At 42.6% G+C, this 22,291-nt stretch overlaps 1 protein-coding gene across 5 annotated transcripts in view; it reads left to right on the plus strand.

The window, feature by feature from the left end:
* LOC107509365 overlaps positions 1-22,291 on the plus strand; it is a 951,183-nt gene that overhangs the window by 707,202 nt on the left and 221,690 nt on the right. For all 5 annotated transcript variants that reach the window (XR_004954347.1, XM_036232014.1, XM_036232010.1 and 2 more), the window contains one exon: positions 16,050-16,142. Coding sequence is in view for 4 of the 5 variants with exons in the window: in XM_036232014.1 (XP_036087907.1) it covers positions 16,050-16,142 (93 nt within the window). In the remaining variant the exon portion in view is untranslated. The remainder of the gene's footprint in view (positions 1-16,049; positions 16,143-22,291) is intronic.

A 22,291-nucleotide genomic window follows, 5' to 3' on the forward strand; every position in this document is an offset into this window, starting at 1 on the left:
ACCCGCAGCTACTTAAAACAGGTGTTCTGTACGTATTCTATATTTCATCTTTAAATGGGACATTATTATCTCATTTACATATCAGAAAACTGAATTTTATAAGGTTACATCACTTTCTTAAATCACATTCCTATTAAGTAGAACAGCCGACGTTGAAGTACCCCTTTTTCGACACGTCTACATTTGGAAATTTTGCTTCAAGAATTGAATATGTGTTCTTAATTTGAAAAATATTCCCAATTACTATTGGAAATCATTTGGTTTCTAAAAAATGCAGAAGTAGCCTGGGTTCAGTGTCCACTGTTAAGTTGGCAAACTTAAATTAGGAAATTATTTCATAATTTAATAATAATAATAATAATAAATTAGGAAATTATTTCATAATTTAATAATAAGTTAGGAAATTATTTAATAAGGAGTATGTGCTGCTTGTTAAATATAATTGAATAATGTGTTATGTTTACCAGGGGCATACCTTAAAATAACTGGTATTACCTTTAAATGTGGGTTATTGCAAAATCAGGCTGAGGATTACAGGGCATAATAATGTTGATGGCCTCGTCTGGTAAATAAGTTACTTTATAGAAAATTTTAAGGAAACACTATGACTAAATTTGTGTCTTCTCCACGGCTAAATTATTTTATTTTCAAAGACTGTAATGTTCTCGAGTACAGTATTTCTGTCCGATTAGTCTTTTTATCTATAAAATTTCTCATACATTTCTGAGCATAGACTACATATTCACAGCATACTTCTTTACGTAGCTTATACAATATTCCGGGGATAGTTCTAGCTTCTGAAAATGAAATGTATTTACCGTTTTACTGTTTATACATCACTTTTACAAATGGTATTTTAGGTTCGGTGACTACGATTCTCTCTCATAGAAGGTGTAGAAGCTAGGGCCGAGTTTCCCAAGGTGACATGGCTTTTAAAAATCTTGTCTCAACGAGCCCGACATGGGTCTTTTGACTGCACATCCTCTGATCTTGCTTCTATGAACCTGTAGACTTCTGAATGAATAGACACAGCAATCAATCGATCAATGAAACTATCGGAAAATGAGGAGCAGCAAAAGCCTGTTGTAAAGCGACCAGCTAATTGATGATCAGTACCAAGGCTGTCATTTATGTGTTCTTAATTACCAGTTTTTTGAAACAAGAATGAGGCGGAGGACAAAAAAAAGAAAAAAGAAAGAAAAGAAAAAAAAAAAAAAGAAAAGGTTCCTGGCTAAACAGTAGTCACATCATCGTCAAGGGCCACGAACGCGTCTTCACACTCAGGTTCAGAAAAGGACTCGCAGAGGCCTGAATAGTTTGCCGTCACAGCCCAAGCGGTTTCTCACCGGCCATGGGCACTGTCGTAAGGCCAGATTTAACTTCAGAAGTATCGCGTGCCATCTGGCTTCAAAGAGCAAATCTATTTTTATGATACCAAACGTGCAAGACGGGAAAACCTCACACACCGCTCGGAGTTGGACGAGCTTCCTTTTTTAACACACTGGCTTTTCCTTCATCTTCCTGGGGGCCCCGACCTGGGTGGGCTCTTTCTCTCTGCTTCAGGCCTTATCTCTGTTAGGCTGCGCGATTAGGATCCCAAAGTCACCGAACAAACAAGGCAGGAGTCTCCGTGACAGACCTTGGGCGCGTATACATTTCACCGGCTTTCGTTTGGGCAGGCGGGGCACAGGTATCACCCCGCACTAACAATACCATCGGTAGATGCCGAAGTCGCGTCCCACGTAAACCGAGCGGCTTTATCAGCGTGTCTGAGTTATCCCCTTACGGCTCCGTACCTGCCGACTGGGCATCCTTTCCCCAGACGTGGACCTGATGCACATTAAAAGGCACTCGCCAGCGTGGGTGTCTGTTTGCCAGAGGAGAGCAGGCCACCCTCTGATTGCCGTCACTCAGAGGAAGAGAGGGATACGTTACAAGCTGGACCCCCCTCCCCGGTGATCTCTTGACTCGAGTCTGGGGGCCATTCAGAGCTTCCTGCCAAGTTATGCCTTCTCTTTCTCCTTGTTAATATTAACTGATGGACTTCTCAGAGGGAGAGTATATTTCTTACTGTGCATCGCGAGAACGCTGTGGTCGACCAGTTACTCTTCCACCCCGTTGTCAGGGAAGATGAGTCAAAAGGGATTACACACCCAGTTAATCCTGACAGATGGCCCTTCCCCTGGATTCTGAGAGAAGTTGAAAATCAATCCACATTCCCTCCCAGCTCCAAATTAGGCAAATTAGCACACTGGACTTGATGGTTTCTGAGCAGATTTAGCAAAAGAGACAGAGTGAAAAAGATGAAAGATATGAAAAAATTTAGAAAGACCCATATTTAAAATTCTGTCCCACCCTCCCCCCCCCCACTTCTAACATACCAAAGATGCTAATTTATAAAGTAGTGAGAAACAGTAATATTCTTTGCTTTCCTCTCGTGTGCGTGTGTGTGAGTGACTCACCACTCTATGGCCAGGAAAGGTTGCTGTATACACGCATATGCGTGCATAAGTTGCGTCGGTAAATACGTAGCTGTACAGAACGTTTATGTTATGTCTCCTTAATGCACCCAAGTAGCGCGCGGGTCTGTACCCAGTAACACGAACAACGGAGGCTGCCTACATTGGAAAACAATGATGCATTGTAGGGTTTTGGGCTTTTTTTTCCCCCCACTGCAGTTGGAGACAAGTCTTCCCCTGGGAGCGGATGGCTCACGGAAGGTGGGATGGGATAGGAAGCCTTTCGTCATAAAAATCCCCATCTAAAAACCCTGTCGAGATGCATAGGGACTGAAGTGTACCTAACACTGTCGCCGTGCTGGTCTCATTCCAAACACAGCGTGCCGCAGAGTGATCTGTCACTCCTATCAGACCCGAAGGAAAGAAAAGCTACAGAAACCTCTCGTTGCCACCTATAGGCTGCGAGGCGAAGGTCCAGGTGACAGCCACAGCGCTCTGGGAAGCAGCAGAAAGGGGGCGGTGTGGAGGTCAAGTTCGTGTTCACGGCGACTCTCCTCCTTCGCCCTTTCGAGGAGCGTTTCTTGTGCCAACCTTGGGTCTAGATGCGGTGCAGGATGCAATAGTAGAAAAGAGATATACTCCTCATCGTTGGGACCCTGCGCCCTTGGAACTGGAGAGAGACCACTGTGAGCTAAGCACTTGATCCACGCAGGGGACAAAGCGGCCTTCCTGGAGGAGGTGATATGTGATCCCCACTCGCTGCTCTCAAGGGCCAAGATCCAGGAAGAGGGGAAGGGTCGCATTTCAGGCCCGCGAAAGCACAATAAGCAAAGCAGCAGTAGCGTAAAGAATAATGGAGCTACAAGCAGTTCTATATGTGACTGGAAATTTACCTGTGCTACACATCAAAGGAATGGCGTGGCCTGAGGTGGGGCTAAAAATCCAGAAGAAAGTCAGCCCATAAAAGGCTCAGCGACGATGCTATGGGATTCAGAGTTTATCTTTGTCTATGGGGTTGGGAGCGAGGCCCACAGCATCCCTCAGTCACGAGAACATTGCCGATCCGTGCGGCCACATAGACAGGCATCGGTAGCCTGACCAGCCAAAGGAGGAACAACAGACCGAGAGAGGAAACCGTAATGAAAAGAAAGCCATGCCATGACCGTCCAAACTCTGCGTCACGGCTCCAAATCATTAATTTCTGCAAAGGTAAACCCTGCACCAGTCTGAAACTTGCACTCTACCAGCGTGAGAGTCTCTTAAGTGGGACCGGGCATTTCCAGAAAACAAGAACCTTTTCTATCTTATCGTCGCCATTGACATATTGTGGGGTGTTCATCCAGCTCACACTTTTTCCTTCCTGCCGAACTTCCCCCCGCTGCGCAGAAGGCCCCTCAGTGGCCGTGTGTGTGTTCTAGAACCTTGACCCCCTGCGACCACCATTCGTGACCTTCCAGACCCCTGGCCCATGTTGGGCCAGTTGGCTTTTTTCCTCACATGAGTTCCTTCACTTGAACGGAGACTACTGACTAGAGGCTGAGTTCACTAATGACAGGTCTCAGGATCCCAGGACCTCATCACTGATGCTTTCTCATGCTTCCCGAGGCCACTGGATTCGGTCCTTTTACGGCCACATCAGCAACCTTGCAGTGAAGAGCCTTTTCTGAATAAACGAGGTCAAATTATTTTCCGCCGACAGCAAACCAAAGAAACCACTAATGTGGTTTATTTTGTTTTTAATATTTTATCATTCTTAATTACTAAAAACTGTCTTGATGGTTTTCCCTTGACAGAGAATGATCCATCACCAATAAAAAATGCTCTATTTGTTTTCAGAGAAATAGCATGGGAGGCCAGCCAACATGCAGTTGAAAATTCGGTTGTAAGTTTGCTGGGAAAGTGAGTGTGTACTGCATAGTTTAGGTATTGCACTCACACAATTACCAGTTAGCAGTAACTAACTAGTTATTCCCATCATTCGACAACCCACAGAATAAAAGGCTCAATTTTTACATTAAGAGTATATCACCCAGTAACCTATAGAAAGATACAAATTCCAAAATCCCGCTTAAAAATTAGAGATATGTATTTTTAAGGTCACTTACAAGGAACTGCTTTCTTTGTTTCGTTAATGCGTGTTAGAATGACCGCTTGCATCTTGCATCTACTTCGTGGCTTTAAAGAAATTGCGAGCAGCCATATTTACCATCGCCAAGCTCTCCATAAATCGGCCTTGTCCTTGGCGATAACTTGTACTCGGGAGAGACATTCCAGTAGCTCACACTGTGACTCAGTATTTCAAATGAAAAGGTTTGCCCATCAGTGCGATTTTTTTTTCCTGCCCTCCTACCTTCCCTCGTCCTGAGCCACCATCTGGGTAGAGACGCATTAAGGCATTGCCAAAAATTGCTTTATTGAACAATAGGTGTCACTATGTGACAGCGTCCAAAGATTAAGCCGTTCCCTCAGGGTGGTGTCAGCATCAGAATGAAAGGGTCCCGTGGACTTTAGGTTTAGTGTAGGCAGAGACCAGGCATTTGGGCTGCAGGTGGTTCTTTATTCCAGCCGAACCGATACACATATATCTTGACCTCTGCTGCCCAATGAGCCTCTGTGATGGAGAAGAGTCAACGAGTGGACATCTTGCTCGTATGTCCAGAAGCCCGAGCTGGAGACCTTAGAAAGCCTTTGCCTAATGGACAGCTGGAAAGCAGTTCAAGTGCAAATGCAAGTTTCAATCCCACAATCTCACCAAGAAAACAAAATATCACCAGCTCTCATCCATTATAACTATTAATCCTATCATCTCATTTTTGCAAAGATTCCGGTTCCGAACCTGCTCTCTCCCCATCAGATAGTGTCGGAGGTGTGTCGAGATGAGATCGTTAAGAGCTCAGATGGTAGAATTTTATCCGGCCGCCTGAGTCACTCAGAAAGCCCCGAGCACTCTCCTCTTCCCATGTGTTATAATAAAACAAATTATCCTGGTGTCACGGACCTTGAATACCTGCTAACCTTGATAAGCACTTACAGCTAAACAAAAAGAGAACCAATCTGCATTTTCCCTTTCTGCCGGCTCACATAATGCTTCATTCCGGAGTTGCCATTAAGGGTTATTGCCGTCTTTCCATACTGCATTAGGCAGTTCGCGCGCATTGTCCGTGCGTGGTTCCGTCGGCGTGGTTCAGGTTGAAGGCATTTTCGCGGTGACGTCGCTTTTGTCCTGCTCCGACGCTATTATCTCGACTGCGTTCATCCCAACAGGTCTCTTTGGGACCTGCAAACTGTCCTCTGTGAGAACATGTCAGTCGTCACCTCCGCTCACAATCAGAGTGAACAACGCTCGGGGTCTCAGTGAGTGTGTGTGTGTGCATACACACACACACACACACACACACACACACACTACACACACACAGCTAACCTGGGCAAGCAGGTGGGTAAAGCTGCCAAGCCTCCTGAATGGCCTTAATAGATTGCAACCTGTATAGGTTCAAAAAGTTCCTCGAACAAATCAGAGAATTCTAAACCATGTCCCCAGGTTGACAGAAGCTTCAAACCAGATCATGCCTGGCCTTTGAGTTAGCATTTTCTCCTCTGATCTCTGGCCTCTCCATTTTCTGGGGGCAGAGGACATAAACCTCGGGCATTCATGAAGCGAGCATCTGTGGACGGCCAGAAATGGGAAGCACGCTCATTCTGGAAATCACGAATACTTGCGTGAGAGTAATTGAGAAATGGCCGCTGGCAGGTAGGCTAACACGATTATTATAGATGTAACCTTTGGGGAAGTAAAAACCCCAAAGTCTTAACCTGGAAAGATAGATATACACGGTGAAAAAGAATGATCACCAAAGACCCATTTCACAACGAAAAAGCATGCAAGTAGGGAATGCAGAACGCCATTCCAACGATGACAAATAGCTTGGTCAGAGATCAAAAATTAGAGCATCAAATATTGATATTTTAAAATTGAGTTTTCATAATACAAAAAAAAAAAAAAAAAAAACACACTCAAAAGAACCATTTTCTCCCGGTATGTTTGGCAACCGTATTTTATTGTATATTCAGCTATTCTTTATTCTGCATTAGTCCTGCGCTCCTTGTTTGTCCTGATTCCATTTTAAATCGATGAAGAGTATGTCTGGAATATTTTCACACCTGCAAAAAGTCCGAATCTTGAATGCCAAGCGCTTCATCTGTTCTTTGCCGATTAATCACGTCGTGCCGTGAAGAAACTAGATTTGAAGATGTTTATGGACAGGTAAAATATCTTTAAATTTCTTCAGGTCCTCGTGTGAAGTAGTTAATGATGATGGAGGAGATGCTGATAAATAAACCTAACAGAACCAGGGGCAGAACTATTGATCCTCGGAGCACACGGGCATCTTGCAAAGGGTTTAAAATACAATAACGCTCCACTCAGGAGCTGCAACGTGATGAGTAGTCCGGTGAAAGGGAAGAAAACGCGTATTTATGGAACAGAGAAGTGTGGACTCTTTGCCAGTGTATGGACTAAGCCCTGGGGAGGAAAAGGTGAATGAGGCCTCGTACCTGTTCTGTAGAATTTTCCCATCCAGAATGGAATGGGACAAGAAAGCAGTCACAACACACAGATAATGTGATAAGTGCTTGATCTCCCTGTGTAAGGCTGGAAATAAACTTCAGTATCTCCATCTACTTAATCGCCATGATTTTCCCACGAACCTGCTGTACATTATAACCTTAGTTCCCACTGGGACGTTTGGAGACATAGAGAGATTGTCTAGGCATGGAACCTCAGTCGCCCTGCTGGCATCGGGGAGGAGTGCTTCTCCACTGGAGTTTAGAGCCCACGGATATTTCTAAGTTTTTCCAGAGACACTGCAGATTCCAAACAGAGCTGATTCATGTAACACGTGTGGCTCCTTCTCCCTTGAGCCCTGTGCCATGGCCGTCGAAAGGTTGAGAGAATGCGAATGGAATTCCAGAAGGACCAATTCAGAGACTCTGAAGACCAAGTCACCGGCATCCATCCAGAATGTGCCCGCATCTGCAGCACGCTCTCTCGTTACAATGAGGAATGAAAAGTTTACTCAAAAAGGTGGGGAAACGTTTACTCTGGTAAAATGAAAGCAATTTTTTTTTCAGAAACAAAATAACTCTTACGATGACTAGAAGCCCCACTGAAAAGATTTAAAATAAAATTGAAAGGCAATAAAAAATGTTTAAAGGTGAATATTTGAATTATTCTTAGACTTTTCCTCCCATGAAAGGGCTCCCTACAGAATTCTTCTAAATGTCTAAGCCCCCCGCTGCATCTAAACAGTGTTTACAGATCATTAACTACTCACCAAAAGCCTGGTGCAGAAAAATTGCCAAAGTGTGAGAATCTCCTATCGATCGGGCAAAATTTAAGAGAAGGATGCCTGAGAGGTAGAATTCGATTTTCCAGAAATGGATTTTCATACTGAATTTTGGAATATGTCAGTGCATGCAAGATTTCTTCCTTCAATGCAAACAGAACCTGAATTTTAAGAATATTATCTTTAATGCTGAAGTATGTTCACATTATGTGAAAATTTTAAGATTTGCCAAACTATTAGCCAGATTTGGCATCTAGGCGATTTTTGAGGTGTTTTTTTTTTAATTCAATAAATAATTATTATTATTACCTAAATGCACAAAGTTTTGTTCACATTTCTGCTTGATTCCTTAGTACTGTCTTGTAAAAGTAGAATTAATGAAAAAAAACACACTTTTTTTAATGTTCCCATTATAAGTTGTTCCAATCCTGTTTAGAAAGATAATTCTAACATGACTTTCTTTTACCACAATGGCTTTCTTACTGAATCTTTGCCAGAAGTGGATATGAACATTGTGAAAATAGTTATTGAATTTTTAGTTGAAATTAGTATTTTTTGTTATACCTTAAAATAGCTTGATTGTGAATAAAGTTTAACGCATTTTCTATTTTAATTAGTGACTCCTATTTCCCTCTATAAACTAACCGCTTCTGTCATGGGAGCATTTTCCTATTGAGAATCTCAGTACTTATTGATTTGTATGTGTTCTTTGCATATTAAGGATCTTACTTTCCCTTTCACATCAGTTATAAACGTTTATTTTTTCTAGTGAGGTGTTTGAACTTTAATTTTATTTGTGGAATTTTTAACATGTGCTTCTGAATTTTTGTTCCTCCATTTCGACTTCGAAAATCCTTTCTCCAGAAATTACACAAAAAGTCATTTATGTTTTCTTCGATTGCATGTTTATTTTAATGCCTTTAGCACCTGAATAAGTAGGGCCACCCTCCTAATCTTTCTAAAGGTATTTTCTTCTTCATACTGTGAAAATTATAACTATTGTACAGAGTTCTAGGCATTCTGTGAGATATTTGAAAGACCTCTGTCCTCAGAAGTTGATAAAAGGAAAAATTTGATGACATTGTTTTAGCCGACAGTCTAATATGCCAAAACATTCCGAGATGTATCTCTAACATCTTTAAACAAACGCAGGAGTCAATATGCTTTGGCCATAGGTAAGATAACTAAATTTTATACAAGCATCTTCAAACCAAATTTTATGAATTTTACCCTTTTATTGTTTTTGTTTTCCTCCTCGAAAACCTCCTCCAAATAATGTGCAGGCAGAGGCTAATGCATCCCAGAGATGAATGGAATCTTCTAAACTCCTCACACTGTGATCTTGGAAGAAGACTTTCTCCCCCAAAGCCACCGCGCCCACCCCCGCCTCACTGCCCAGGGTAATATGGCTTGGAATATCTTCTCATATCCCCAGCTCTTCCATGAATCATTTTCAGCACCGAGTTCTGATCATTATATACAAGGTCACTTTTTAATTAGAACAATATAGTAAAACATATGCTCGGAAGATAAATGAGGTACAAAGCTAGCTGTGCTACAGTGAACCCTTTTATTGGAAAGCCCTTAAAAATAATAAGCGTCATGTGTAGTCCAGGGGCCTTTGTAGCATATTTCAGTACCGCAAAGTGCCTGCCACAGTGGATGAATGCCCCGCCGGAGTGAACAATCGTTTGGCAGCCTAGGTTATTTTAATGGACACATCACTTTAAACGAAGCCTTCACCATCTGTTCTGCCCTCTAATTACAGATGCAAAAAGAACATAATTCACAATTGCATCATAAAAAAGTAAGATATAAGTGATTTAAATGCATGTGTATCTTCCTTATTCAATGCAGCATGCAGCTGTTACGTGGTTTTCATGTTTCAAACACAAATGAGGGTAGAAATGGCTCTTCTCTGGTGGAGTGAGCTCCCCGGTGCAGGACGTTTTGGGGTGTGAATAAAGCTAAGAGCGGGTGATCTCCCAGCACCTTCACGCCCCATGAGAGGCCGGGCCGTTCCGTAATGCACACTCTGTGATGTGGACTGCACGTCTGTGTTTAAAATCGAATTTTCAGTGGGCTCTTTATTAGGCTTTCGCCTCGCAATGCCTGTTCGGGTTAGTGTACTTTGGTAATAACCAAACAGTGTAGGTAGCTGTGTGATGACAAAGAAATTGTTCAGAAGGAGGCGAGCACCATGGTTGGCCCCATATCAGAGAGGCACTTCTTGGCCTCAACCCACGTAAATCGTGTATGAATCCCTTCTCCTTTTCCAAGACTAACGCTTTGCTGTCCTTCCCTAATGTCTCAAAAATACTTCAAGGCTCCCTTGTGGATTTACAAGTTAATGATCACTCATTTGGGGGAGGATGTCTTAATGGTGAGCTTCAAGGTGAACATAATGTCTCACTGAGAATCCGTAAAACCTCCCCGGTTACTAGGGCCGACGCAGTCACAGTGTACCCAGAACACGATCTTGCTTCTTAAAGACAAAGTTTACAAAATTCGTCTTAGGTACGTACAATTTGTTTTCAAACAATAGAGTTGGATAGTAAATGAAATTTTAATAGCGTTAACTGCTGGGGGATAGTACTAAAAAACGAATTAACTGATAAAGAGTGCCAAAAAAAATAGCTTAAAAAGCCACGCAGATTATTTAAAATGTCATTCTTTACCCCTGTCAGTGATAAGAAAATATCACTCTACTGAAGTTCTTCCTTCAGCTTCTCTGTGGTCTTGCTAAGGACCACTTATACCTCGCCAAGTCATTGCTAAAGATGGCTGTGACGTAGTTTCAAAACCCATCCCCCCAGCAATCAAATTTACATTTCTAATTTGCCTAGCAACTCTCCTATTTTTCCACAGATTAATCAAAGATAAATAATAGTTAGACTAGTCCAAACCTCAGCATTACAATGATTATATTCAAAACGTATGAATATATAAAACCGTATGTTGTATCTGTAAGCGTTTTAACTAATATATTGTTTATGGACATACATTTGTATACACACAACAGAGAGAAGATTCAGCAAAACATATGATTCATCCAGATTTTACATGTGGCAATCATTCCCATCGGTCAATGCTCGTGCAGAACTGATCGTTAAATATATTTCATGTCATATCTTCGTCCTATCTACGAGGAATTCAAGTGTAATGCTAACCAAGTTACCCTTGAGTGGTTACATCATTAGAAAGTAATCCTCTTGGATGGTTTTCCGAATGCTAAAATTTCTGTAGTGACTGCTTATCATTTTTTAAATAATCAGAAAAACATACAGTTTCAAACTCCAACAGAAGCACATTTGAGCGGTGAGGTATTCTAATCTATTTTCAGACCTGCTGTCGAACTCATGTTTTGACGAGACCACGTTAGTTTGTGGAAATCTTGTTTATGACTTCCTTGTGTTGTCATACTAAGCCTTGATCTTACATGATTAAAATTGACTTTATTTATAAAAAAAGAAAAAAATTATTATTTTATAAATGACTTTATTTATAAAAAAAGAAAAAAAATTACTATTCCCCTCCAAGTCACCTAAATATTTTGTCGTGTTTCAATCAATGACACCTCTGTCCAAAGCAGTACTAAAGGAACGTGTCCTTACTCCAGGAGTTTCCAGCCATCAGTTAGTGGCAATAGGAGAAACGGAAGGATAATGAATTAAAATGCAAAATATATTTAATAAGTATATTTAATATTTTAAGCTTTATTCTGAGATTACATTTTTTCTCCCTTTTTCCGATTTTTAATTAGAAATGTATAATAAATGATAGACTAGGAAAAGTCATGTTGCCTCTCACACTGATTTTAATTTTATTTCTCTTCACAATGTGCTTAGGAATTTTTAAACTAGCTCGAAGTAGAAGTTGGGGATCTCTGGAAAGTAAAAAAGAAAATTCGTTAAACATCATCTCTTTTTGCCTTTTTTTCTCATTTAGCCATGTGGACATACCTTTTAAATGCACATTATACATTGGATAAATCTGTACAATAGAACATTAAGACTGATCAAATATAAAAATGAAAAAATCCAATGTTTGCTCATATTTTTTTAGAAAATTATTTTATTTTTATGAGAAGTAATACATTTTACAAAAAAGAATTGAGTTTCAGGAAAGTCAGACTGAAAGCAATCATGTCCTTGATAATAGAATCTACACTCAAAATTCTTTACATTATTTTTACTTCAGAATACTGTTTTTTTAAGTCAAATTAATATTTCTAAATGTACAGTTTTCTGGACAAGGATGTCTTAATAGTTGTTGTTCAAATAATCAGTTCTCTTTATTTAAATATGTGTCATTTGCCCTTGGAAACAAGAAATGAATTACAGGCAAAATGTTTTACCTTAACCTTATTTTTGAGTTAAATCACAAATAACTCATATTTTTTAAAGTTTTTAATTGCATTTAATTTAAAGGACAGATAATTGTGAGAAAAGATACTGGTCAACCATAAATTTAGTTTTAGTTCAGACATTTCAGAGCTATTAGTTGCTGGTAAACTTTCAAAGGAACTTAACAATAAATAGATTTATCGAATGGCATGCAGATGGAATCCACTCTGGATTAAGGATGCCGAGTAGTTAAAGGGCAAGGTGAAGGAGGGTATGCGAGGGGAGTCACAGCGACTTTCCCTAAGCAGAGGACGCTGCCACCCCCAAACCCCAGAGGAGTTTCACGGATGATACACGGGAAGTAATGATTTCTGGCCGCCTATTAATAAAACACAACAGAGTCTTTGCTCTGGGACGATTAACTAGCCTAGTATTATCAATCATCTACCAAACTGTACAACCGGATGTGGTATTATTGATATTAGTACTGGAACTGTGGTCATCGTTTTGGTCACTGGTATCCAGTGATATTTAGAGATGATGACAGTGATGGTGAAGATGATGATGATGGTGGTGATGATGGTGATGGTGATGGTGAGGATGATGGTGAGGATGATGATGATGGTGGTGATGATGGTGAAGATGATGGTGATGGCAATGATGATGGTAAAGATGATGATGATGGTGAGGATGATGATGATGGTGGTGATGATGGTGAAGATGATGGTGATGGCAATGATGATGGTAAAGATGATGATGATGGTGAAGATGATGGTGATGGCAATGATGATGGTGAAGATGATGATGATGGTGAGGATGATGATGATGATGACGACAATAGTGATATTTTTGACGCATATAAAACTACCAGGTGCCAGGCTCTGTTCTAGTCGCTTCGCTTTTTCCATTCTGTCCGATCCTCTCAACAGCCCTGTGAGGAAGTCACTGACTTTAGCAAGGACACATGACCAGGATAAGGCACTCCAAGGACCAGCACTGGTGCTGTGAACATCCTCAGTGACTCCCACGGCATTTCTAATTAATTCAATGAGAAACACCAAGTCACTTTCCCCTTTCCTTTGAAAGCTTTTTCACCACCCTTCGGCCCCCTGTTCAGACTGGAGCTGGACCGGACTGAGCATGTCTGCGGCTCCATCTCCACATCTGCGAGATGGGATGCCAACCGTCTCATAGGGTCACCGTCAGCGTTAAACGAGTCGATGACAGTAAAACGCTCAGAACGCTGCCTGGCGCAAAAGAGGCACTCGATCAGTAGTAACTAGTTTCCATATTAGCATTGTCACGGCCTCTCTTTATAGCCAAGTTCCTGGCTAGATTTATAAACTTGACGCAACCGCGTTCCTTAATTCTCACAGTGTCTGGAACGCCGCACCGAGCGCCTTTCGTGTTCTCCCAGACGAGAATAACGAAGTGTATGGTCAATGCTCATGGTGCAATCAGTGTCCAGAGGGAAAGTATTCGCTGGCTGTTCTAGAAGGGTCAAGGCAGGCTTGCTGAAGGACGTGAGTTCAAATGTGTGAGGGAGTGAAAGGTATCTCGCTCTGGAAGGGAGAACGACGTTGAGGCACAAGTCATGGGCGCATAAGCAGAAGAGAGGGGCCTGGGGCAGAGAGTTATATCAGGCAAGTGATGAGAAAGGGGACTCATGGGAACGGTTCACTAGTTCAGGCACGAAGGTCAGAGTGCCTCGGCTACATGGGCCAACGGAAACGGAGGGGGCAGAATCAGAAACAGAAGCGAGAAAGATTCCGCAGGACTCGGTCACTGTTGGCACAGAGAGCAGGGGAGAAACGAGGGGAAAAAATGCTGAGATGTGGCTGAATTTTGTGTGTTTGGACCCCGAACACGATGATAATGCAAATGGAAAAACAAAAGGGAAGGCAGAGCCCTTTTGCTAAAGAGAAACAGGAATCGAGTTTGAGATACGTCAAGTTCGAGGTTCACAGGTTACCAAATCGGACACGTTCACTACGTTATTATTATGTGAGGTTAAATCACGGAGGGGGAAACAAAGCTAGAGAACTGGAAACAACAGTTAACTCCTTGATTCCACTGATCTGTATCCTTGTAAACTTGGCATCAAGGCGCATGAGTGAGCTCAGGCCCTCAGCAGAAGTTTCTTGGTGCCCAACATCAATAAGAGGGACAAAGCCAACACATCTATTCTTTTCGCGATCAATGTCTTGTGGCCTTGGTTCCCTGCGGACCCAGGGCACAGACGCGCCTGCTGTGGCTTGCACAGAGAGAATTCTTCAGTCTCTGGGTCAAAAAACAAAATATTTTCTTTTTATCTGCAGCAATAGTCTGGCTCTCACGACAAAGTGAGTGAGGAACAAAGGAAGACCTTGCCGGCTCAGTCTAGCTCCCAATACACACACGAGTCGCACGCAGTGTGGCCCGTGGCCTGTATTGGCATAAATACAAATGGATTGAAATATTCGTTTCACCCAAAGGAAAGGTTTTATAGCATGCAAATAAAAAGAGAGTTTTGTCACCGAGTAAGACCTTCGATAAGCCAGAACACAAATGTTTATTTAAAAGAATTTTTAAACTCTGATTCAGACTAGGAAAACGAGGCCAGTCCCTGACTCCCACGAGGGCATCCGTACGCAGATGTCTCTGTCTGGGAAGTCGGCTTCTAACGGTGTGTTTACAAAACTCTGTGTCCTCAAGTAGAACCAAGAAAAATGCGAAGACGTATCGATTCCAATTCCGAGACACAGGCCTAGATACAGAGTCGAGGTAGGCTGGGTCCGGTACACACGTCGAGTTCACTGACCTTTCTAGATATGATACCAACAGTACCTCAAACCAAGATTAAATCCTTCAATGTTCAATTGTTTTCTTACATGTTGTCTTATTTTCCCCCATGAGTACTTATCATGCAGCTCACTGCGAGAGCTTAAGGAGCAAGAGAGGAAGAAAAAATAGCATTCAAATATGTTCCCATCAATGGAGATGTCTCTAAACCGTAGCCTCAAGCAATGCTCTCCAAAACGAGATTGCAGCGGAATTGAATAGAATAGAATTTTTGAAATAACTTGGATGAGTAATTTCTAAAATATATGCTCGAATGAGGCCAAGAGGTGTCATAAGTAGAAGGAGGCTCTAAACTCAGAAAGTCGATGGGAGAATGGGGAGGGAAACTCAGCTGAATGTTGCAGACCAGCTAACGTGTGACGGATCTGAGGTCCGCTGTCGGTGTTTAAGTAAAACTCCTCGTGGCTCATCTGATGTTAACTTTTCTTCAGCTTGGGCACCAGACACCTGTGGGTGTCTGAGCTACCACACATTTCTCTCTCTGCACATAAGGTGCAGCTCTTATGGGCTCGAAGGTGCTAAGGCTCTTCGAATCCACTCCGACAACAGTTCTGACTTATAACTAGCGATGGCTCAGACATCATCTTCCAATGAACCGCTTTGCAGGGTGGAGAGACATCCAAAATTGCGCCACACAGGTTTAAGATGACATTAAGCAAGGAGATCCACTCCGGCCAATTGAACTTGGCCTTCTGCCATCAAGCCCAAATGGGTTTCGTGATCTGTATTTCGCATTCATCCTCCCCTCACACAGACGTTAAATAATCATAATAAAGGCATCCCTAAGCCGATGCCCAGCCAAATAAAAACTGATGAAAACCACCACCAAATACAACACACACAGCCGATGGGTTCCTGCCTTCAACACGTAGAATTCTTCATTCTCGCGTTCGACCTAAGTGCTTCTTTGAAAGTCGTACGTCCCCAGGAACATATTTTAACGTCTGGCCTTGTAATGACCAGAAAGATAGCAAGGCGATTTATTTAAGAAATCTTTTACGTCATACCATCGTACGTGGTTTTCGGTTTTGCTCACCACGTTCGTTTTTCCCTGCCAGGACCACGTTCAAGGCGCTCGAGAAAACGGAAGAAAATCCTCGCGACCGAGCTGGGGTGCCCGACGAGCACGCCGCGCCTTCGCCGAGGACAAGGTACAGAACCCACAGCTCGCACTCGCCCGTCACGGCCTCCCCGCACCACCCCCAGCACACGTCCACGCCGCACCCTCACGGCGGTCCTCAGCCCACCTCTCTCCCCTTCCTCCCGGGCCAGAAGGGCCCGTCGTTACATCTCCCGAGGCCACGATGAGACGACACCTGGAAGAAAATGTTGTCTTTCGGGAAACAGCCAAATCGGGCGACTGCATTAAAGTCAACACTATTTATCTTCACCTCTTGTCCCTTGGGCTGACAAAGGGACACCACCGTCAGGCCCACCCCCCTGCACAGCTGTAATAGAAAGAAGGCAGGGACTGGCACTTTCAAGTGTCACACCCTTTGTGCCTGACTACTAGTTTATGAGGCTGATGTCAAGCATTGCAGTCAATGAAGCCTTTGTCCTAGGTGTACAGGGCAGGGCAGTGGAAAAACGGCCTTCTCTTATATCTCAGGCCCATCCATCTTCCTTTGGCCCTGTTTCTCAACTTTTCTGTGTCTCGGGCCGACCGAGAGAGGATCCCTCCTGGGTTAATGTACTGGAAAATTGCTCTGCATGTTTATGAGGGGGTCCCTTCCAAATGAAAGGAAAAAGGAAGGGGGGAAAAAGAAACCGGGAAGAAGAGTCGTTTTTCCCACTGAACTCATTGGCCTTATGCTTGTGGGTCTGACCCTGATTAAGAAAATCTGAATGCCCTTCTAGGAGGTTTATTGTCCAGTCTGGCAGAACGCACTTCCGATTGAATTTTTTTATTATTTATAATCGCAAAGTGGTTTTGAACAGCTCCCATCACCCATCCCACCTCCAATGTCACACACACACACACACACACACACACACACGCACGCCCTTACCTTTAAAGAGGCCCCATCCTCTCTCGTCCAGTTTGCCTTGGAACAATCTCCTCTCCTCCTTGGAGCGGTTTCTCCAGGGCGAGTCCTATAAATAGCAAACTTGTCGTTTTCATACAGTTTTCTGGGAAGGTCGGACTGTGAACTTTGCTGGGGACGTGGACCCCAAAGGAGGCTGCCTTCATGTTACCACACACTCGCTTCTGTTAGCTTTCTCTCTGGCTAAAAATAAGAATCTCTATCTCCAACTTCCGCCGCTCTACTCCCGAATTTTATTCTTCCACCGGCTCTAGCCTAAAACAAAGTGTCACATAAGTAGCTAAGGCATCAGCTACACATCCAGCGTGTACACTCTTACATCTATCAACTGCGCATGCTTGTACCTGCAGTGGTACCGAAGGACTTTTGCAAAACGCAGATGAGTCCTTCCAGAAACTTCTAAGCAAAAATCAAGGGAAATGGCAACACAAAAGTCTGGATAATTGTAAGCAATGCAAAATGTATACTTTGGAAGTCAGCAGACACTCAGCAAGTTGTTTTTGTTTTTTGCTTTGTTTGTTTTGTTTTGTTTTTTTAAGAAAATGAATTAGGAGTTTAGTGCATTTTCTTCTTCCTTCGACTCATTTTCCAGAAATTGTTTTATGCTGCCGTTGATTTCTTTATTCGCCCAGAGGAATCGGAGGTGGGGAATATAACCATATAAAAGCTCGAATCCTTTGGTAACAGTGGGGGTAAAAAAGACTAGAATTATTTAAAGGAAAATTGGTGGAAAAGGCATAAAAGTGACTCAAAACCTAAAAGGTTAACAAAAAAAAGGGAAATCGGTGTTCGGTCCCCAACCTTCCCTCAATCGTGAGTTCTGTCCTCATTCTGAGTCTAGCAAACACATTTCTGAGGCAGTCACCATGTGAAGTTATAATTTCTTGGTAACCGAATGACCAAATCAGTTTATTGCAGAATGTGACAGAGTACAATTACATCTGGTTTTTTATTCTATTTATGATGTCAAAAGTGGAGACGTTTCTGTGAAACGATTCAATTCTAGCATGCGAAGAATTTCCTGAGATGTTGTTTGTTTCTCTCAATCTTTCTCATTCTTTATCGCCACCAAAAAATTTCCCCTCTCGACTTCTAACCTTCTTTTCTGCAATTTCAAACGCTATGCCACTGACAACCATGGGCCTCATTTAAATATTTAGCAAGACGATGAAAAGGAATGGGGTAAAGCTGACCAATCCTGCCCAGAAGAGGGGGGTGGCCGTTAAGCCTAACACAAACATTAATAGGAACCCCTTATCTCTTAGCCTGTCCCCTTTTGTGGAAGGTCAGGAGCGTTTGGTCCCCACGCCTGCTCCCTAAAGACTCCTAACAAGCAGATGTTACTGTAACACGCTCAGGGAATCGAGCATAAACATGACCCCTGGCCCCAGCTGTCAGCTGATCCACTGAGTCCCTTAGAAATATACTCTTAACTTTTCTAAATTCCCACTCTTTCCCACCATCCCCCTCCGCTCCGCCAGGCGCCCGTCCTCCGGAGGCTGTGTCTGTGACTCCAACTCGGGCCTGCAGAGCTGGGCTCTCTGTGACCTTTCTCTTCACCGAGGTCAAAGGCCCGAGACCTCGGGCCGGCCTCTTTTCTTGCTAAAGGCCAGCTGATGAATCACTCCCAACTTGAAGGGGACAGAGCAGGCAGGGGCTCTGAAGGCTTTTTGAGAGGGACAACTGTGGCCTATACATCAGCATTTACACTGTTCTGACACTTTCGACACTCACGTTCCTCTCTGGGAACCACAGAGAGAAGGGACGGGAGGAGAGACAGAAAGATCTCGCTGACCGGGGTAGAAGAAATAAGGAAACGACAAGAATCTGATCAGTCTTCAGGATCGCGCAGTGAGAGGCTGTTAGACAGAGAGAGACCGAGAGCAAGAGAATGTGGACACTATTCGACGCACACCCAATCCTCACCCAGATGCCACTTTATCGCAGTAGAAAAAAGAAGAGAATGTGTGTGTACTTGTCCCTACCGCGATGAGATCTTGAGCAAGAGGACTTTTGTTGAATGACTCAGAATTCTCCCGTTGATCATTTAGAAAGATACGAATGACCTACCTTTTAAAAACAGGCTGTAGATAATGTGTCCTTTGAGACGACCGTCTATTAGTAGACTCAGGGGAAGGGATGGATAAGTGGCTAAAATATCCAAAATGCATTTCGTTTTTCACTGCCGTATTCTTCCTATAAAGTTCCAGTTGGCATCTTTAATTGGTAAGCAGTATATAGAGTTGGGCCTCCGTTTCCAAGGGTTTTGCATCCATGGGTTCAACAAAATGTGGATCAAAAAAAAAAAAAAAGAATGCCAGAAAATTCCAAAAAGCAAAGCTTGAGTTTGCCGCGCACTGAGCACTGAGCCGAGTCCACACTAATGAAGGGAGGTGTACGTGCACTTGCCGTAGCTTATGTGCAGATACTGGTTCTATGCAAATACTGTGCCATTTTATAGAAGGGACATTCTGGTGTGGGGACAGTTCCGGGAATCAGTCCCCCGTGGATACTGAGGGATGACTATACTCTATCTGAGCCCATTCAGAAAGGCTTCAGTAGCCTCCCAGGAGGGCTCAGAACTGTCACCGAGAACCCCAGAATACGCGGGGTATAGGGCTGGCCTAGTCGACTGCGTAGGCCCCATGAATGGAAGGGACCCCAAGATGAGCCTTGACATCCCAAAGGTGCTTTATGGAAACAGCGCGACTTGGACTAGAACCCGGCTTTTCAGTTTGGTGGCCACCAACTTACAGGTCTTCAAAGAATCAACGCCTGTGATTCTTTTTGACCATTTCGATAAATTCAGAGCACCTATGGAAGAAGCCATGCCACCGACATAATGTGAGTTTAGGAAAAAATTCGATTTGATTTGTCTTTATCAAAGCTTTGAAAAAAAAAGTCCTCATATTAGCCTATGCTAGCTTCAAATGTCTCACACTAAATCGTTTTCATTAAGATGCAAAATAAAAAATAGGAATTACATTTCTATTTTAGCTTAGAAAGATGTTAATGTGCATAAATACTCTTGCTTCCTCATTTACTTTTTTTTTTAATGTCAAAATTTGTAGAACATAGTGAAAGCAAAGCAAGAACAGAGGGAGATTTAGAGTATTAAATGTATATATTTAAAAAGGAGAAATATCTACAATCAATAACCTAAGCCTCTATTTTAGAAACCTAGAGAAAGAAGAGCAATTTAAGCAGATAGTAGAAAAGGAATAAGAAATTAGAACACAAATCGGTGAAGTCAAAAACAGGAAAACAATAGAGGAAAAAAATATTTCTTTGAAAAAGCTCAATAAAAAACAAAAAACATCTAGCCAGGCTACCCAAGAATAAAAAGAGGAAATAACACAGATGACCAATATCAGAAAGGAAAGACAGGTCATCAATACTAATTTATGGGCATTAAAAGAACAAGAAAGGAAAATGATGAGAAATCTTATTTCTATAAATTTTACAACCTAGATGAAACATACTGATTCATCAAGAGACACAAATCAAAATATTAAAACTCTTAAGAAAAAATAAATAGAAATAACCTGAATATTCCCTATATCTACTTTAAAAATTGAATCAAAAATTAATAACCCTCTTAGAAAAAGGCACTGGACCCAGATAGTTTTACTAGTGAGTTCTGGCAAATGTTTTTAAATATTTGCAGAAAATAGAAGCAGAGGGATTGCTTCATACCTGAATGTCTGAATTACCCTATTATCAAAACCAGATAAAAACATTCGAACATAGAAAAACTACAGACCAATATCTTTCACAAGCCTAGGGCCAAAAATCCCATTCGTTAGGCTTTTAAAAATCACATTTGCTCAAAAGGAAGTAACTATTTCCAATTAGGACTCTCCTATGTAGTTGCTATTATCAAAAATCACTTGCCAATCCACGATGGAGAGACTGATTGTCGGGGAAAATACCATCGTTTTAAAAATGCTGGTATCATTGTTACACACACTCTTTGGGGGCAGAGAGGCTAAGGACATGCTTCCCCATGCGTCCTTAACCGGTCGGACTTACAGGTTCTGTTGTGTTCTGATTCACTTACCCACCTCACTTCGCTTCATCCCAGGAGATGTCTCTATACTCACAGGAAGCATTCAAAGAAAACGTTATCCTGTCCCAGTTTTTGATTAGTTTCTTCTCAGCTCGCAGCAGACTGATTTCGAGGGAAATCAAAGGATGCACAAGCTCTTTTCGCAAAAGTCTTCAGCCCTGACAGAGTCACTTTGGAAAACCGAGTTTCTCAATGTTAGTGTCTTTCCTCCTTTGGCCTCATACCCTGACCGAAGCTCACATGCGTTCTTTGATCCTCTCTTTTGAGCAAATCTGAAGCGAGATGTTATTTAGAAGTCGAAATTAATGAGAAAATACTGGCCGGTGGCAAGCATTTCCAGAGCATGGAAACCTCACACCCAGAAGCAAAAGACTTTTGCTAACGGGGAGGGGAAAATGCTATCCTGGCCTCGACGGCTACAGGACCCGGCACATGGAGCACAGATGGTTAGATTGTCACTTTAGGGTCCAAATGGGAGCTGGACACTGGGCGAGGGGCCAGGGGAGGGGTGTGTACAGCGGGAGGAAGGCAGGTGGATCTAACCGCGCTAAGAGTTAAGAATGTGGCTTTTAGTGTGCACGTCGCGGGTCCGAAAGGCCCCTCGAATTGTGCCTGGGAGAAAAAAAAGCACTTCTGAGCCCCGTTTTAGGTAGCCGTGCGGAGAACTGCCTAAAGCAAAGGGAGATTTGAGAATTCAATTAAGAGATTAGTCTGAATAGTAGAGCAATCATGCAGATCTGAACCCGAGCCAAGCATATGACAAATGAAAACAAGTTACCAAGGTGTGTTATTGATAGGAATCAATGATAAAGCAAATGTTGTCGTAAGAGGAATAAGCAGGGAACAAAGGGCATCTGTGAGGCCGCATAGCTGGGAAGCAGCCGTGTGGGTGAAAATGTTATGAGAGAAGGAAACGGGGAGGAGTCAGCAGAGCGTTTGCGCTAGAATCGAGCACTTTACAAAATTATAACCGAGAACTTTCTAAGGACCCGCGAGCTGTCAAACCTGTTGCCATAGTCTTGGCCATGTTCTATAATGATGATTTACGGGAGAAAATATAGCATCAGTCATTAGCAGAAAACCTAACTGGGGCTAAGAATAGTTCTGGGTTTATGGTGGGATTAGGCAAGAAAGAGACACTATGTATTTAAGAGTTGGATATAGCTTCATGGGAAATGGCAGATAC

The sequence above is a fragment of the Rousettus aegyptiacus genome, unplaced genomic scaffold, assembly GCF_014176215.1.
Source record: "Rousettus aegyptiacus isolate mRouAeg1 unplaced genomic scaffold, mRouAeg1.p scaffold_m13_p_14, whole genome shotgun sequence".
NCBI lineage: Eukaryota > Metazoa > Chordata > Mammalia > Chiroptera > Pteropodidae > Rousettus > Rousettus aegyptiacus.